At 38.9% G+C, this 20221-nt stretch overlaps 1 protein-coding gene across 4 annotated transcripts in view; it reads left to right on the top strand.

Annotated features, from left to right (window-relative positions):
* Positions 1-14526, top strand: part of LOC128614866 (uncharacterized) — a 125907-nt gene extending 111381 nt beyond the window's left edge. For 2 of the 4 annotated variants that reach the window (XM_053636515.1, XM_053636512.1), the window contains one exon: positions 13959-14526. In XM_053636515.1, the coding sequence (XP_053492490.1) occupies positions 13959-14145 (187 nt within the window). In that variant the 3' untranslated portion in view covers positions 14146-14526. Of the gene's footprint in view, positions 1-464; positions 2442-13958 lie in introns of those variants that run through there. The other 2 variants (XM_053636514.1, XM_053636513.1) reach the window with 2 other exon arrangements.
* The last annotated feature ends 5695 nt before the right edge of the window (positions 14527-20221 follow it).

Here is a 20221-nt window from a genome sequence, read left to right as displayed (position 1 = left end):
GTGTGTGTGCGCGTGCGCCTGTGACTAGGCTTTTTACACAGTATTACAAAATGTTTTTCCAGAATTTCTTGACCATGTGTGTGTGTGTGTGTGTGTGTGTGTGTTTGTGTGCTGTATTCATTACAGACCCCTGCTGCGTGAAGTATTTGCTAGAGTTTGATTAAGTTGAGCTAAATTTCATTAGATTTCAATAAACACCCTCTCCTCTCAAAGGCTCAGTTTACCTAGCTGCTTTCGCCATTGTAATCACCAAAGCAATGAGCCAACCACAAGGAAATGAAAGCACTTTGAAATACACACCCTGCAGACCGTGTGTGTGTGTGTGTGTGTGAGAGAGAGAGAGAGAGAGAGAGAGAGAGAGAGAGAGCTGGGGTGGGGGGTGTCTGTGAGTGTGTGTATGATTATGATTTCAAAAGCATCAAATGTCTTTGCTTCATATTTATGCAATACTTCTTTCTCCAAAGGGGAACAGACATTAATTTTCCTTCCAGGAATACACGTCACACTCACAGACAAGTCATTACAGCCACATCGCCACCAGAAATATGAGTCTCTATTTCTGCCACTTGTGAAAGGTATGTGCGCTATTGACATGATCAATGAGGGGTAAAATTAAAAGCTGCATTGATCTCCCTTTATTTTTTCCCCTATTTCAACCCCTGCGATTCTGCGGCACCATTTTCATGCATAACAATTTCTTTCTGCATTTCCCAGCATAATGTGGCATTTGAAATAGGCATTTAACATACTACATGATTGAGATGTCATCATTAAGGCGAGCATGCTGGTTACAGGATATTATGAGGTCTGAGGTGTGGAGCAAAGGTCCAGCAGAGCTCGATATCAGATAATCAAATATACATCTGAAATCACTAGGCAGCCAGAGGGAAATTAGAGGGAACATAATAAATGAAACTGCTGTTTTCTTGCTAGACCACATATGCGATATAGTCTGTATACACTCTATGGCCAAAAGTATATAGACACCTGACTAATCACACCCATATGTACTTGTAGAACATCCCATTCCAGATTTAGTCCCCACTTTGCTGTTAAACCTCCACTCTTTGGGATGGCTTTCCACTAGATGTTGGTATTTGTGCCCATTCAGCCCCAAGAGCATTACTGAGGTCGGGCACTGATGTTGGGCGAGAAGGTCTGGTGCATAATTAGTGTCCACTTCATCCCAAAGGTGTTCAACCACACAAAACCAACACTCCAAAAACGTATTACCAGTACAGGAAAGAACAGTGTACGACAAACTGTAAAAGGTTGAATTAAGGTGGGTTTATCTGCTCACTTCACAGATGTGTTTTAAAGAGCACAAGGAATTGTATTACACTGTAGGGGGAAAAAAAGTAAAATATGTCTCCTCTAATACTTTTCCCATGTGGCCATGCATGGACACCCTGTTTAATGAGAATTGTGCTGAGGTAATGAGGGGACAAGAGCTATATTAAGATTCCCATATTAGGCAGTTAACTGGCTCAATGCTCTGAGTAAGATAGAAGTTCTCATGAGTGTGGCAGGTCTTATACAAGGCTCAGAGGTTTCCTTTCTGGTGGAAAGAGGGCTCGAATCACCAAAAATTGGGTTGTGAGTTACCACTAATAGTCAGAAATGAGATAGATTGAAGTGGAACTGGCACTATTGTAGAATGATTGCAAACATTTATCATGTATTATAGACCATTGCAAAATATTCATCAATAGCAATATCAGTCAAGTGCTGTGAAAGTGTTTGACCATATCCTGATTGCTTGTGTTTTTGTGTATATCTCATAATAAATTGTTTAAAAAATGTAAACAATATCTGAGATAAAAACAAAGGCAACGTGAGTAAACAAAAAATTCAGTTTGTAAATGATGTTATTTATTGAAGCAAAATAGTTATCCAATACCGACTAAGCCTGTGTGAAAATGTATTTGCCCCCATAGTTACTAATTACCCAAATCTATGAAACTGCGTTCATAATGGGGTTCAGCTGGACTAGACACAACCAGGCCTGATTACTGCAAACCCTGTTCAATCAAATCTACACTTAAATAGAACTTTTTCAACAGCATGAAGTTGGATAAAAGGTCTTACCCAGTAACACACTACGCCAAAGTTTAAATAAATTCCAGAAATGATGAGGAAGAAGGTGATTGAAATACATCAGTCTGGGAAGGGTTACAAAGCTATTTCAAAGGCTCTGGGACTCCAAAGAACCACAGTGAGAGCCGTTATCTCCAAATGGAAAAACTCAGCACAGTAGTGAACCTCCCAGAAGTGGCCGACTTTCCAACATTCCTCCAAGAGCACAGCAACTTGTCATCCAGGAAGTCACAAAAGTTACAAAAGAGCCAAGGACAACATTAAAGGACCTACAGGCCTCTCTTTCATCAATAAAGGTCACTGTTCATGACTCCACTATCAGAAAGACACTGGGCAAAAATGGCATCCGTGGAAAAGTGGCGAGGTGAAAACCACTGCTAACCCAGAAGAACATTAAGGCTCGTCTGAATTTTGCCAAAACACACCTTGATGATCCTCAAACCTTTTGGGAGAATGTTCTGTGGATTGATGAGTCAAAAGTGGAACTGTTTGGAAGACAGGGGTCCCGTTATATATCTGGTGTAAATTCCACAAAAAGAACATCGTACCTACGGTCAAGCATGGTGGAGGAAGTGTGATGATGTGGGGATGCTTTGCTGCTTCAGGGCCTGGGCAACTTGCAATAATTGAGGGAAACATGAATTCTGCTCTCTACCGTAAAATCCTAAAGGAGAATGTCCGGTCTTCAATCCGTAAGTTGAAACTCAAGCGCAACTGGATTATGCAGCAAGACAATGATCCAAAGCATAGGAGTAAATCATAGTCCTAGAAGTAGGTGAAAGTGATCTCCAGTTATTGGAAGTGTTTGGTTGCAGTTACTGCTGCTAAAGGTGGCACAATCAGATTTTATGTTTAAAGTGACAATTAGTTTTTCCCACACTTTTTTGCTTCAATAAAATAAATAAATAAAAACTGTATTGTGTATAAACAGGCAGTTCTCAAAGTTGATGTGCTGGAAGCAGGAAAAATGGGCAAGCATATGGATCTTGGTGATTTTGACAAGGGCCAAATTGTGGCGTGTATATATATATATATATATATATATATATATATATATATATATATATATATATATATAATTTTAATAAAAGTATTTTTTAATAGAAGTCAGTATGTGAGCAGCAGAAGTGTAATATGCAGTATTGGTTGATTTTTCCTGTCAACAGTTGATCTGAAGAAATTATCTGGTCTGTTGGTTCCTCTGAGAATGGATCCATGAATGCATTCATTTCTAACACCAAATTACTCTCGCTATGTATAATGATTTGAATTAAGATGTTGGTAGATAGTCCTGCAGAAAATTGACTTCTCCTGATTCTTAGTTTCAGTGCGTATGTGCAAGTTCAGGGTGGCCTTGTATAATGACAAACTCAGAGTTACAGATTCTATTATGCAGTTTAGTGTTCCACAGAAACCCTTATCTGTGTACAGAAATGAAGTAATCTCTGAATCATTTCAATGAAACCGAAAATTAGGTACACACACACACACACACACACACACACACACTACCTCTCTTGTTAGTTTTGAGTCTTTTGCAATATAAGTAATTGGAATAACGCTCCGGGTGCTCTGCATCATTAGCAAATGAGCAGCCGGCTTTTATTAGCCTCCGACTTGTAAATAATGCATTAAATTCTTAGCGTAAACATGATCAACTGTTCGCCATGTTCATGATGGAAACAGAATGTTGCTTGACTTCCCCTAGCCGTTCAGCAAATTCAATGTGAAAGCTGATCTTTACGGAAACAGTGATACAAATACGAAATCACCTCGGGGTGTCCTTCCCTGCTAACAGGGGAAATTAAAATTTGACATGTACACTATATATATATATATATATATATATATATATTTTTTAAACTTTCTCCACTGCTCTCAACTTGCTTCATTGTTTATGAGAAAACAAACACGGGGGCTGTTTATAATCAAGGCAAAATGCTCCTAATCTTTTTCTTTGGGTAAAGAATGTACCTTATGAGCTGGTAATTAATATCATGGCTGCGCTGCTAATCTGCTGTTGTTCCAGCTCTCATCATGCTCACATTAGTGAGCTGTAATTTTACGGCAGGAAATTGGTTTATGTTTAAACAACATGTTAAATAGCTGCAGAGAAATGCTTGCACAATGCTGTGGTCAAGGAGGACTTGTAAATCTGTATACAGATCTGCCTCAAGGGGCAAAAAAAATGTGTGCGTGTGTTAAAGCACATTACAATTCAGACTCAGTTTAGAAGTGACTTCATTCTGCAATTGTCTACCATATTTTTCAGGCCAAGTAGTGTACTAAGGCTGTTCAGAATGTGCTCAAAAAGTGTCCAGCATGCTTTGCAGTTTTAGTGCAGAAGACCTGAAGGAGGTCTGATTTAACTCTGCGGTTTTCAGCCAAAGACCAGTGTCTTTAATGAGGCCTTCTGAATCATCAGTACTGTATAGCGCTAGGCTTATTTAAAATAATTCATAAGACAAAAAAAAAAGAAAGAAAGAAAGAAAGCAGACAGGAAATGAAATAAGACATTTTGTCCATTCTGAAACAGCATATACTCTTAGCAGTGTTCAGGCCACAATGTATGTAAGTTTGTTGGCTCTGATTACCAGATCCCCATTAGTATCTATTTCTTAGCCCAAATTTTTAGGACAAATTTAACCCTAAACCAGTAACAAATCTCACGGTAGGTCCGAAATCACCTTGGGACATTTTGAAAAATTTATGACTTAAGTTGAAATTAAAAGTTAATCGATACTTGCACAAAAAGTATTCAGAGTTGGGTTACACAGATACTTAAGTTTCTCATTCATAGTATTCAACTAACCTTTATGTAGTTCACGCCCCTGAGGTTGCCAGATTTGTAAAGAGTAAAACCTTGCAAAAAAGGGGTTTTAAAATAGCACTTGATCCAGCACATGCTATTATTTTGCATTTATTTATTATTAATAATAAATAAATAATTGTTTATTATTGTGCACACAACTTAATGTGTTTAATCAAGGTCACGAATCCATAATGTTTGCAGGATGTAGAATATCGGTATTATTTCACTAATATGAGTAGTCCATCCATCCATCCATCCATCTTCTACCACTTACTCCTTTTCAGCATCACGGGGAACCTGGAGCCTATCCCAGGGAGCATCGGGCACAAGACCGGGGTACACCCTGGACAGGGTGCCAATCCATCGCCGGGCACACTCACATACACACTCACACACACCCATTCATACTATTATGAGTAGTCAAATTAATACAATATTATTTTGGTTAATTTGATGTGCTCTCCTACAAAGAAGACATGCTCATGCGTTAAAGGACTTCCTGTAATGCCTTAACTTCAACCCACACCCGGCGTCTGATTGATTAGTGATTCGGGAATCCCTAATGCAAAAATCTATGATAATTAATGACTATTATATAATTACTTCTATCCTTTGATTTGTTGTGTTGATCATGAAAAAGATAAAGCATAACAACATTTCAGAGAAGCAAAATCTAAAACTAAAATAACTGAAGTGTTCCTTTTAGAATATACTGTAGTGTATATTATCTTGAGAATGTACTGTAAAAAATATGCATCTTACAATATACCAAAATATTGTTCCTTTTTATATAGGAGTGATTTAAAATATGGATCATAAGGTCGTGAGGATTTATATACAGTATTTCCCATATGATTTATGAATAGATACTGTATTGACCATATTTGAGAAGAAGTTATTATAGGTAGGCATTGTAGAATAACTACACTCACTGGACACAGTGTTGACGTCGGTTACTGTGCACAGTTTGTCAGCCAACTCTACGTACTCTATACATCAATAAAAAGGGATCACTGTAGGAACACTGCTGACCAGCGCAGCAGTTACACTGACATGGTACTGTGTGTGTGTGTGATGCTGGTATGAGTGTATCAGGCACAGCATTGTTGCTGGGTTATTTCTGGTCATGGACGCAGACTTGAGCTAAACATTGCCTCAACAGCCTACCACTAACAATACATATTGTGTTCAATGAAGAGATGCTGCTATCAAAGCGAGGTGCAGTAGTACTGTATATTGGACCACAGGATCACTATTTTTTTTTTATAAAAAAAAAAAAAAAAACACTTTAAACTATCAATTAAATACCAAAATTGTTGATCCAAAATTGTTGATTCGATTGTTGATGATAATAACAAAGCATCATATAACTGGAGCAGAGTAGGCCTTAAATTATATTAAACAAGCAACATGTATAAAGACTGATTTTGCGAAGTTTACACTGAATGAGGTCAGTGTTTGTTTTTGGATGAAAGGAGATTGGTTAAACAGTGGGAACATTTGTCTTATTTCCTCCCCCAAAGTCTCAAAATTGATCTTGACTCATGGGCAGAGTGTGAGTGTGTGTCGTTGCTGAGCACACAGAACGGACATATACTCACACGCAGAGGTTTCTCTGCACTCCTGATTCACTGCTTCACGCTTCCAAATAGCTTCGTGCGCTCTCAATACCTCAAGCTCTCTGTTAACAAGCACTTTCACTAACACTGTTATGTTCACTCAGATCTGGAACCCTCGCACTCTTAATTAATTATTCTGTTTAAACACCATACGTGTGGATATAGAAATGAGAATTATTGCGGAATGTTTTAAAATGATTGCTAAAAGATTGTTTTTTTTATAGAAATATTTGGGATGATAGTGAATTTATTTCAAAGACTTAATTGAACATTGAATGTTTTTTGGATTATTGTGCCATGTGCAGCTTTTATTTACTTCGATTGCCAACACCCAACTTTAGTTTCCTGGGGGGTGAATGACCCAATACCCTCCCATGGACGGCGCCCGTGTTGCTGGTACAACATTACAGTTCAGCTGCACAACTAATTAGAATCAACTATGAAGGATACAGTTCTGTTTGCGCTGTATTTGTCTGATGGAGTGCAGTAAGTGCTACCAATGCATTGTTCCCCAGAGACACTTGATGCAAATTAACAGCCATCGTAGTGTGTACGAAAAGCTTATTTCACCTCTCCTAATTAATAGCAAGGGAGTTTTTTTACATGCAAGTTTTGTTTTTATATATATATATATATATGTATGTATGTATGTTTTCGTCTATTCTTCATGCCCATGTGAACACTGGGACTAGCTGATGTCTCTATGTGACTGCAAATGTATGTGCTGTTTTGAAAGTGACTGGTTTTGGCTCTGAATGAAAATTAATTTGCCCGACTAAAAAAAAAAAAAAAAACTTGGTTAAAGACATGGGAATGTGAAAACTCTACTTGAAGTAATAGTTCATTTAGCTTTTCATTTAGGTTCCTTCAGATGAATTTTAACAATGAGGATTTAGGAACCTTGGAAAATAGAGCCAATTGTAAACAAGAGAGCAGAATGTGGTCTTTTCCTTCTGGAAAAGAAAAAAAAAGAAAAACAAAATGGAGAAAATGTCACTCACAGCTGAAAAAAAAAAAAAAACCCAAAACAAAATAGCTAGCTGCAAAATGTTAGCTTTTTACTCAACTTTAACTTACCACACCATTACAGCCTGTATTCACCTGCCTTTTACTCCACCGGGTGAAGAGATCTCTGTTTAATCGTAATTCTGGTTGGGTCTAAACCCCCTAAGTCAGTTCAAGGTTGATTACCAATGAACCTAATGTGGCATGGGGCCTGAGAAAGACCTAGGTCAAATTAGGTCATAATTAGGCTGGTATGCTAGTGTTAATCTAAGTTTTTGTTTTTGTGTCATAAATTGTTCCTCTAAAGTTTTGGGACCCCCAAGCCTCCTAAAGGTTTCTGACCATATGTGCCAAAATTTTTGGTGTAATTATAGCATTTACAAGTTTTTATATATATATATATGTTTTTCTGCTTTTTCAGTTAAAGCAGCGGTCAGACCAAAGCGAATAAAATTCACTCAGCAATAACAATTTATGGTTACCTTTGTGGCAACTTAGGTGTGTTTTATGTTTTGAGTCCATGAATATGGGTATTATGAGCTAGTAGAAAACAAAGGATGAGTAGTTTTGCATTTTGGTGTCAATATACAGGTGGGTCGATAAAAAATAAATACATTTGATATGTATCACCATTTAATTTTTCTTTCAGCATATATAATATACCTCATGAGTGTCTGTTTTCACACACTGAGCTAGTCTGTATTTCTGTTTGGGCAGACACATTGTTTAATTTGTTCTTTTCATGACAGTAATAGAAGTGGGTGTGGCCTAAACTGGAAGTTATTTTTTTTAAATTATTAAATATGAACCCTACCATTAATCCCCCAGAAAAACTGGAAACCGCTGAGAAACCCAGTGGTTGAAATGTCAGTACTGTCAGCATGTTCTATGAATTCTGGCTTTGACAGTTCCTCAATCTCAACTACATAACTCTCACTCATAATTGGTCTCAACTGAAGTTGACTGATTGAATGCATGAAAGTAAAAAAACCTCCTGCTCGCACAGTGTTTTTGTTGCATCCTTTGGAATTCTAGTCTCGATCCACACCTCTAGGCAGATTCGCTATTAGCCTTTATGGCAAGCTTTTTTTTATAAAAAAAAAACAAAAAAACAACAACAACAACAATGTATTTGAACAAGGTTATATCCCTAATACTTATATACTGTACTTTATTATTATGAGCAACATCTGATGTGGACTGGACTGCAGATCAGATATGCTCTGTGTTCATTCTGAACAATTTTATACAGTCAGTTGGTTGCTTATAAATCCAAACTATTCTGCAAACTGCGGTTAAAAAATTTGTTCAGCCAATACATTTAATCATTTACTCACCAAGTCATGGTAAAATTCTCCCTGCCTAATAGGATTTCCTAGTTAGCAATGTGGTCTTTGCAGTAGTATCTCCTCTGTGTGTGTGTGTGTGTGTGTGTGTGTGTGTGTGTGTGTGTGTGCCACGTAGAAGCCATGCCAGCATTCCAGTGTCCTACTGCCCGTTGTCACAGTGTGTCTCAATCACTGTGACACACACGCACCACCCCTCTTCCTTAGCACAGCATCCTTCCGTGCTTATGACATCTTAACCTTTGGAAAAGTGCTCGCAGACAAGCATTTAAGAGAAAACACGAAAACAGCCTTCCTCCTGACCTTTCCATGCTGTGTATTCTTATTCAGTTTCTTTTAGGAAGCAGAGATGCCTATTAATTTGTTGTAGCAGGTTATTAATTGAGGGAAATACAATAGAGCACAGCTTTTGTCTCCAGGCAGGGGATATTAAAATTGTGTATTAAAAAGTTATTCCACTCATTCCAACTGTTTGTAGAATGCTACCGGTATCTTTTCTTCCCCTTCCTGACAAGTAGGATGTCCCTATTTTCTTTATAGTGTGCATGTGCTAGCAAAATCTGCTTTATCTCCAACACTGCCACATGTTTTGGTCTTTAAACTTGTGTTTAGCGTCGCTGTTGTCTTGTTATCACTGAATAACCAAGAGTCAGACTTTCCTTAGGGCTTGTGATCATTCTGTTAGAAACTCTGCTGTTAGAACACACCTTGTTCCTAACAGATAAGAGCAATTAAAGATTTTGACCTCTAACTAACTGTAATGTGCCATGGCCTGTTTTCTGAACCCAGACAAATCAGTTAGGTTGAATGATGTTCTTTCAGCCTTCCACAGCAAGTGTTCTTCAATTTGTTCCATAAGATGGTGTCACAAATTATCCTTCTTGCGTTTGCTTTTTTGTTTTGTGTTGGGTTCGTGTCATGTGCTTTTGGTTACAATGTGCCTTTGTTTCTGTTCTAGTCCCATCTGTGCCCCTGTGTTGTCATTGATGTGTTACCCAGTTGTCTTTACCTGTTTTGTGTTAGCTCATTGACTAGTGTGTTTCTTTTTCTCTGTTTCTTTGTCTTTTTGCAAAGTCTAATTTGTGATTCCTTACTGCCTTTGTTTATATATATATATATATATATATATATATATATATATATATATATATATATATATATATATATATATATATATATGTACTGTATAGCATACTGTATCCTGGATCTTGACCCTTGTCTTACAATCGTGGATCGTTTTAGTTTGTTGCCGTTTGCCTGTGGTGTGACTCTTGTTCTTGCTTTTGACAATGATTCTTCGATTCGCCTAAATAAAGCTCATGTTGAGTTTTTGTACTCCTATCCTGCCTCCCACTTCTTCACACTACAGATGGAACCTTTAAAAGGTTCTTTATGGAGCCCTATAAAATGTCTCCCTATCAGAGAGGATACGTAGTTATGAAGCTAAGAATCCCGATTGAATCCATAATTCATAAAGATGATTAATATGCAAGTATAGATGCCACCCTGTACTGATTGGTCCACAATATTCATGTCTATCTCCCTTTTACAGTACCTGTAGCAGCTACAAATACAAAAAATGTTTTCTACACACACACACACACACACACACACACACACACACACACACACACATATATATATATTGTACAAAAAGTCTCACTGACCCCACCGTTTAAGTGTTTTCACTTATGGAATGACCAGAATAGACTGACTGTGTGAATTTTTTGCTTCTCAAGTTTTTGTTGTTGTCGCTAATACCATTTGCAGAAATTTACTCTTCATCAGTTAATACTTAGGGTCTGTTTTTTCCTAGTGTGAGAATGAAGACATATAGAGGGCAGCATGCTTCCAGGTTCCAATGGAGAAGCTTGACTGGCCTGTTATTAGTGCATCTCATCAGCAATCAGCTCTTTTACAACAACATACAGACTAGACCACACTGCATGCACACACTCGACATCAATGCCATCCTCCTGTTTCATTTACACACCCCCCCCCCCCCCAATAATGCTCACCGCCTTATCTGTCACTGCTGCTTAAATAATGTAATTAATGAGTTAATTAACATTTCCATAATCTATTTTAATAAATCTCATGCGGCATAATGAGATATTCCAGGCTCTAGGCAATGACAATGTGCACTGGAATGCTTCTCAGTTGGGAAGGGGAGGGAAAGTGGGTGGGTGTGGGGTTTGAGAGCTCTTCTTTGTGAGTCTCGACTCACTGTGACAGTGAGGAAAAAAGGAGGAGGGGATGAAAAGAGCGATGAAACACTGATGATGGCAGTTGGGAAGAGAGCTCGACCCTGACAAATGTCACTGGACTTGCTGGTTATGCACAATGAACGTCCTGTGGCAGTTTTCTGTCTGCTTTCGTCAGGGAGCCAGGCTTCTCTTATTCTATGCTTTCCAATCTTGGACGATCTGCCACATCAAGTTTACCGTGCCATCTCAGTTGCTGTTTGATAATGCTACTTGAGTTTGTGTAAACAGTGCAGGATATGAAGGCTGAGCAACCCGTTGTAAACGACTCAAATCTGTATGACACGTAGGGAAAAAAAAAACAAGCAGTCAACAAGCATCTTGCTTGAGTGAGGTCACAACACAACAGATCCAGAGCGACTTCCCTAGAGAAGAATTGCTGCATGCACAAGGTTTTCTGTCAAAGCGAATCCAGTTCAGGCCTGCAGGAGTTATGCTTATAAACAAAAGAAATACATGCTTGTGTCATATTAAGCTTGGAAACATATTGATCGTCCAGTGAGTCCTCACCGTTTTAACCTCAAATAATCCTGTCCTGTACATTGCCTATATATTTTCACACTAGTAAATTAACTGTATAGAGAAACACAGAGAATTGCATACAAATTTACAGCATGAGGCATTGAACAATGGCAGCTCAACACTGATTGAACACAACTGTGGTCCAATGAAAATGATTAAACCTGAACAGTGGTTTACTTGGGATTTCTTACAACAAACGCATTCCTAATTTGGCTTTTAACACAACATATCCCACTGTTCCGGGTGTCCATTTTAGTTGTCATTTCTTTTATGGCAGAAACATTTGGAGAAATCATTGGGAGTGACATTTGGGCAAAGGCCCCAAGCCATATTTTCAAGCTGTTTGGAAAGAAAATACAACGGGAGCGATGGTGAGATGGCAAGATGGATTACCAGCGAGACGATACTGTGAACTTCCTTATCTGCTGACAGCTTGGTTACCGTTAAGAACACAAAATGTGTTTTTCAATTCAGCACAAATGGAGTTCTGCTTTGTCCCTGCAGACCTTCATTACAGAACTGCACGATCAGACCAGATAGCTGCAAATAACAGCTTAAAAATAACTTCAGAACATTGCCTGATTTGGTCTGTGATTCCAATTATATTGTCTGTTCACTTCGGCAAACACTTTTGATCAGAAATGTGAGAAAGTTCTGTTTAATGATATCCTCTTCTGAAGGACAGATGATTTTGTATTTCGAATTAAATGCCCTCTTGCTCTGGCATTAGCTGTTTGTCATTTTGTCTTGCTGTTATTGTCTAGAATCAGTAGGAAGTCTTTAATGCATTTTTATAGGGCCTTTATTATCAGAAACATAAACAGAAAAACACATTCCAAAAGCAGGAAAGAATACTTTTGACCCTAGATGTCTATATATAGCAGTGAGACCATGTGCCTGCTAATCACTCTTCAGTACTATCAGAAAATTTCTTACTTAATCAAGTGAGAATCAATTGTCACAAGTCCCTGCACCTCTATGACCGAGAACATCCGCTGGACAGTCATTGTTCAATAAGGTGCCATGGTGTTCTTTCCCCATCAGTGTCTGTCCTGCTGGGGGTAAACGCTTCATCAGAGTGCTCAGATTGAACTGTAACCTAAGAACGATCACATCCAAATGGCACCCCTCCATCTCTACATCTCTGTTTCTTTGTTTCAGGTTGCCTGGCAACCTGTAGTGGCCTGGCTCTCCAAAACCGAGATGTTCTTGATTGCCGGAGTGAATGACTGTTGTAATGAATCTCTCAGTGAAAAATACTTAGATATGGAGGCCCTCATGAGACACCAAGGTGACTCGTGTCACTATAACTGATGACATGGCAATTCTGTACATGACCTTACTAGTGCACTGACCAGCTGAGCGTAAGACAGTGAACTGGCTCGAAGATATTACATAATTAAAAATTTCAGTTGAAGATTCCTCTTTTAGGGTGGTTCTTATTAATTGATACTTGGGTTAATTAAGTTGAAGTAAAAATTTACAGCATTTTTTTTTTTTTTTTTTTTTTTTTTTTACAGTGAAGTTATTATCATTCTTTTCCCAGTACAGAGAAATATGTCAATTTGTGATAATCACATATATTATATCTGCGGTAATCCCAGAGGCCGTTAAAAACAAACAACAAAAAAAACCCAATTAATTAATTAATTAATTAAAATACAAATACAAGATAAGTTTTTGTTTTCTTTTTAATCTTTGATATATACATGATTTAAGTATGATTGACACTTCCATGTATGCGTGCACTAATTTCCCACAAAGCATTTTTTTTCTCCATGTGTTTGCCTTTGCATTGGAAAAGTTCAAAAGGTTCAAAGTTTACACTTTAATATCACCTCATAAATGAACACCTCACCTTAAAAGTGTTTCAATCAGATTCGCATTCAATTTGCTACCTTTCTTTTTATTTTTTTTATCTCAAACACCTTCCATTTTCCTTAATTATTTAACCAATTAAATGTGTCAGGGTGACAGTTTGTGTGATATTTCAAACGGATCTGCTCATCTAGGAAAAGCGCTCTTAGATTGGCCAGCTCGGATCTCCATCCAGAGATCAAATGCTCCATGCTGTGTTTGAGGAAATACATTTCTTATTTAATCTCTAGAGCGTTCTACATGGAGCCTTATAGAAAGAAAGCATAACTATATAAAGAAACGTATTTTTTTTCTTGCTTGTATTGAACACTGCAATAAAACCCTTACATGCCCACAAGTTTCCTTTCATCCTATCCACTTTATTTGTGACTTAAGTTTTTTCTCTCTCTCTCTCTCTCTCTCTCTCTCTTCTAAGGCTCTTATTCTGCTATGTCACCAAATATTTCCGGAAAGCACAGCGGGCATCCTTCAATCTTCAACCTCGGAACCTAGAGGAGGAGCAGGAGGCTGGGGTCAGAGGTCAGAACCACAAGGCAGATGTCCTCTGGCAGTGGAAAAGCAGCCTTGTGGTGGAAAAGGCGAAGCAGATTGACTCGCAGTGATTCATTTAACTTCTGGACAGGATGGTGTGTCTGCCTGCTGCCCTGATGGCTGCTTGTCAGCAGTAGCAACCTGGCGCAAGCAGCCGGGCATCACTTACCCGGTCTCACATGGAATTCAAAGGAATGTGAATAATGATTGAGAACAATTTTGTTGAATTTCACTTGACCCTTACGCTGACTTTAACCATTCAAAGTGTAGCATATGTGTTGTTAACATTGCTTCAATATCTGTTGTGTGGAAGGATATAAGACGCTTCTGGCTTTGATGTTTGCCTATTTCCTCTCTTGTTGCACTTGAATTGGGTTAAAGCCAAAGTCAGATGCTATCCAAACATGGCTGGTGTTGGTCCAGAATTTCATTCCAACCAGAAGCACACCTGATTTGGCTTAGCAAGCTCTTTCTTAATGAGTTATTATTGCTTGATCAAACGAGTCTGATGTATTCTCACTGGTAAGAAGCATGTGGTGAATCACTCCTTGCCTTTGTAGTTGAGGGCAGCATGTATGTTTATAAAAAGTTGCATGTGTTAGGTTCAAATGTTGTATTTGTTGATTGCACTTGTCACATTTAAAAGAGTTACTGAGAACTCCGTCCAGACTTGTCACATAAGTGTAAGGCGTGGCATGAGCAGGTGTTCGTCCAGTTCCCCACTGATCATGATACTGACCACTTTAATTCCTTAAAGTTTAATGACAAGACACAATAGCTGTCTTTTCTGACAACTCTGCAATCTTTGATTATCAGTAAATTTTACATTAATTTACATTTCTTGCGATTTTGTTTTTGCTCGAGAGATAATGACCTGAGGCGCACAGTGGCCTAGCGGTTAGCACGTTCGCCTCACACCTCCAGGGTCGGGGGGTCGATTCCCGCCACAGCCCTGTGTGAGTGGAGTTTGCATGTTCTCCCCGTGCTGCGGGGGTTTCCTCCGGGTACTCCGGTTTCCTCCCCCAGTCCAAAGACATGCATGGTAGACTGATTGGCGTGTCCAAAGTGTCCGTAGTGTATGAATAGGTGTGTGAATGTCTATGTGAGTGTGCCCTGCGATGGATTGGCACCCTGTCCAGGGTGTACCCCGCCTTGTGCCCTATACTCCCTGGGATAAGCTCCAGGTTTCCCCGTGACACAGTAGGATAAGCGGTATAGAAACTGGATGGATGGATGGATACTGACCTGATTGTGTAATATTGACTGATATTGATATAGACTGGCATCCTGCAGTCTATTTACTCTCATGCACGAGGGAGTGAGTGCTCAGATATGAAGTTTGTGGTACAAAGAGTGATAGTAAGGTTTCAGTATCATTCAGTAAAAACCCCATTACTTTTAAAAATAAATAAATAAATTAATAAATAACCTAACTTTAAACCCCCCCTTACTTTAAATGCGAACAATAATTTGCGGCAGATTTGGTGTTCGAAAAATACATTTAAAAAAAAAAAAAAAAAAAGACAGATGTGCAAAAGCTATCAGCACTGGTTAGTATACTACAATTATAAAAGATATTTTATTGTACTGTGTATTCAGGGGTTGTTGATTCAGAAGCCAAATATCTATCTAAGGCAAAACGAGTGGCAACGTTTTAAATAACAGTGAACACAAATCTGGTTTGTACAGGTTTGCTGATTACTCTATTTTTTATTTGTTCATTCATTCATGATTTATTCAAGGTCTCTATGGTTTAAAGTTCTTATGTTTTCAGAAATAGTGTTTGTGTTCATTAGAAAATATTACAGGCAGGTTACAAACCGAGGAAACTGTGCATGCAGAGGAATTAGTCTGAATTCCTTTGCAAAAAGGGGGGTGGGGGTGTAATCTCATGGACCTAGTAATCTATGGTCACACCACATTCCCTGAACTGGCACATTGGCAAGCTAACACATTCAGTCTCTTTTTGCAAGAAAACATTTTGTATATTTTTATTACATTAGTTTTCTCACCGTCAGTAACCACTTCAGCCTGATTCGGGTTGTGGTGGAACCTGGGAGCACTGAGCATGAGGCAGGAATACACCTCGGATGGGACGCCGGTCCATCACAGGGCAACGTACACACGCACACATTCACACCCAGGGGCAATTCACCTTAAACAGTCAACCGACTGGCATGTTTTGGGGAGTTATGGGACTAAACCCATGCTGACCCAGGGAGAACATGCACAGAAACATAGCACAGACAGTAACCTGAGTTTAGGATTGAAACCGGGGACCCTGGAGCTGTGAGGCTGCAACACTCCCCACTGCACCATCAAGCAGCTCATTACATTGTTGTTGTTGGTTTTTTCTTTGTTTGTTTGTTTGTTTGTTTGTTTTAATTATAAAATAAATTTTAAAAACACAAACAATCTTTTAAAAACGCATTTTTACTTTTTCTAAGCGTCCTCTACGATCACTTGCTCCTATCTGCCTGTTCTAGCACACATCTCTTACATTCAGTCAAGCCCCAAAAAGGACTTTATCAGTCAGGTCCCACAGTTACTGTGTGATTAGCATCTGCTACTACTATAGAGGAATAGTACAGGAATACAGTCATCTATCACTTACGTGCACAATTTAAAAAATAGACTCTGCATAAGAAAAAAAAAAAACAACAAGACATATGCAGTTATTTTTCAGCAGATGTGATTCGCTTCTGAACTACGCTCAGTGAGACTTGACCTTTACTCTTAATTACATTTGTTAAGAATGATAGTAAACCAAGTGTTGTGTTGTTTCTCATTATGATATTAATAATTCCACAGTTCCGTGCCACTTTATAAAGAACTGTTTTTGTTTATTGAGAAACAGTCTTCATACGCTTAATATCTTGTTACATTCCTACATTAACTAATGTAAAATAATATGCAGCATGCTGTTTAGGGTCGGTTTCAAATTTTGCTTTTCTTTTAAAAACAGTGATTATACTTCTCCATGAATGCGGTCATGTAAATTTAATTTTCTGTTATTGGCAGCAGTGGAAATTCAATTTTCGGCTATTGGCAGTAAAATATATGGTGTAAGTTGTAAAGTCATATGTTTTCACTTTTATATTGCTTACCCGGTATTTGTTGGGGATACCACTCTCATTTGACTGTGATATTGAGAAATAAAGTATTATTTTATATTGCATGGCGCTTTTTTTTCTGCTTCACAGCAACTGGAACATGGTCATGCATGAAATTGAGTTAAACTATTTATCAAACACTGTTAAGTAAATGGCCGTGCATGGAGAGGTTTATATATCAGAAAGCTAAGTCAGTTGGTTAATTGGCACATGGCTAAAAGAGGGCAGAGGATATATTTCTTTGTGTTTTGTTTCATTTCGGACTCGAGTAATACCATCCTTCAGCAGAACGATAAGAGGGCAGGGAGAGTGGCCCGAGGGCAGTCAGCGAGCCCTTGACTTTATCTGTGTGCACTCACAGCAGCTGCGATATAAATGGATCCTTTTTATTTGGTATCTCAGTGGCACTTCCTGTCTCAGTGGGCTTCCTCCTGTGCCAGACCTCTATGATATCCTGCACTGTGGCTCACTGTCTTTCCATGGTGAGTGCGTGTGTGTGGGTGTGGATCAAGTGCCAATTGGCCACTGAGGTTGGGTAATGCCACAACAAAAACAGCAGCAGTGAGCATCAGAGGAAAAGGAAGAGTCTCCTGCTATAGAGTGTGAGTCTCTGGTGAGTCCATGCCAGCATGGACTGTGTGTTCTTTAGGCTTAGTGTGTGCACATGGGGCCAGATGGGCACTTTTATGAGTGTGTGAGTGTGGATTATTCCGCCTGATACATCTGGGCCTCCACATGGCACAGCAGACTGTGGCCTTGCTGACGTCCATGCCCGCCGACATGGCGCTGGCACAAATGCCACCCAAAAAGGTCACATGCCCGAACTGCAGCCACGGCACTAATAGAAGACTTGTGCCAAGTCATGCAGAATCATCCTTGTGGTGTGGGGTCTTTTTCTGAAGTTGACTTCTTGATCAATTTGGATAGATTTGGTCTTTAATTTAGTATCAGGAATGTGAGTTCACTTTGAGATAATCAGTACATTCAGATATAGCTGCAAAGACCAAAGCTGCATTCCAATGCTATTTTAAAATGCCTTCCTTGACTTCTCTTAACCATTAGCTCTTGGTTGAATCCCCACTGCTATTCTAAGGGCCATTTGAATACTATATTAAGCCAAGTTAAGTTTGTTAAATTTCCATTTGGAAAACAGGAGGTAAGTCAACCTCCAGGCTCCAGAGTAAAAAAAAAAAGAAAGGTGGATGGCATCTCTATGATCGGGTAAAGACTCATTGAGGGTGTTTTGTTAGAGAAGGAAAGTGTGTTTCTCATGTGCTATTTCAGCTGGGACTAGGTGAGGTAGGGGCAGGTGGTGGTGGTAAACGATTTGCAGTTTGTCTCGGATTTCTTGACGAGCACAGTGTGTAGAAACCATGTAACAACGGTGTAATTCATTATACCAGAGTGTACAATTAAAAGCTGAACATGTATCATTCAACCTGTTTGTCTTTAAGTAGGTGTCTTCTCTCTGTAGAGTGGCCCACCTTGCCATTCCACTCCATTACTGATGAGGTAAACTGATCATGTGGCCAAAGTGCTTTTCAATTTACATGAAGACCAGACTCTCGACTTCCTTCCTGGAAACGAAACAAAAATGCTCTCATCGCTTAACGGCAGTTCAGATAAGTAATCTGCTTTGGCGTAGACCGACACAGACATCATAACTAGCTGTTAACCCACAGATGGCAATCTCACAAGAAACAGAACAGCTCTTGTTTCTGTCCTCTCCAATCCCCCCCCCCCCCCCCCCCCACACACACACACACACTCTCTCTCTCTCAATTTCATTGCATGTGTCATGCTTCCTCATTACAGTGATATAATGGTACACTGTGATAAAGAAAGACGAAGTAAAATACGGGAATGGATAATGACACTAAAAAAAAAACCATCACACTGCATTGTGAATGAGCCTTTACAGGGTATTCTACCTTTAATAAACACACTAGGTTTGGCCATTTTTTTCCCCCACAAATATGACCTAATTATGCTGTACTGATGTAAGTCATTATGCCACACTACTTAAAATACTATTAGCTTTCGTGGAGTAAGATGAGGAACTCCAGTGCCTTTTTATACTCTTACTTCAGGTATGACTTAATGACACACCTAACTTGAACTTAACAAGGCTCTTATTCATGCTGAACTGTTCGCTCCAAAGTTTTGCACTCTTCATGTCACATTACTCATGGCCAACGGGAACTGCAGCTACAGTAAACTCTACAGAATATCAGTAGACTATTGAGCAGACGTGGCCGTGTTCTCAGTACTCAGAATGCATGATGTGTGACTTAGAAGCTCTCACGCACTTCTGCCAGTCTCTTGGTCAGTGTCAATTTTAGATATTTTTTTTTTCATTTCAATTTCATTTAAAATATTTTCAAGTTCTATTTGAAATCTAAAGTTTTCGATTACACTAGTTAGTTTGTTATTAGTTATTTTATAGAAATATTATATATGTTTCACAATGTTCAGTGAAGGAGAAGCAAGGCACGAATCTGAAGAAAACGCTTTTTTAAAATGTAATTATTATTATTATTTATTTTTTAACAATTTTGTTTTTCAGTGCTGCAGATTCACTGAAACTAGGCAGTTGTCACTGTAGCCTCATTCTCCTGTTCTTGGCTGATAGGAATGGAATCCAATGTGGTCATGTTTCTTAAGGTCTGACGTGTTGTGCATCCTGAGCTGCTTTTCTGCTCACCACGATTGTAAAGAGCGGTTATTTGAGTTTCCTTAGCCTTCCTGTCTCGCTAGGAAGATTCTGGCTTCCCTAATCAACAAGGCATCTCTTCCTGGAGTACTGTGATTCATTTGGATGTTTTTTTGTTTGTTTGTTTTCTGCACCACTCTGTGTAAACTTTAGAGACTGTTGTGTGTACAAATCCAAGGAGAAAGACTGGCACCATCTGGCACCAATATCCATACCACCAAAGTCACTGAGATCACATTTATTCCCCCATTTTGAGGTTTGATGGGAACATTACCTGTTGAACATTAAGCTCTTGGAAGCTCTGGGAAGGGGTTACAAAGC

Source organism: Ictalurus furcatus, chromosome 11 (genome assembly GCF_023375685.1).
Source record: "Ictalurus furcatus strain D&B chromosome 11, Billie_1.0, whole genome shotgun sequence".
Taxonomy (NCBI): Eukaryota; Metazoa; Chordata; class Actinopteri; order Siluriformes; family Ictaluridae; genus Ictalurus; species Ictalurus furcatus.
Note: the sequence above shows the minus strand (reverse complement) of the source record. Positions and strands in the feature narration are given on the sequence as shown.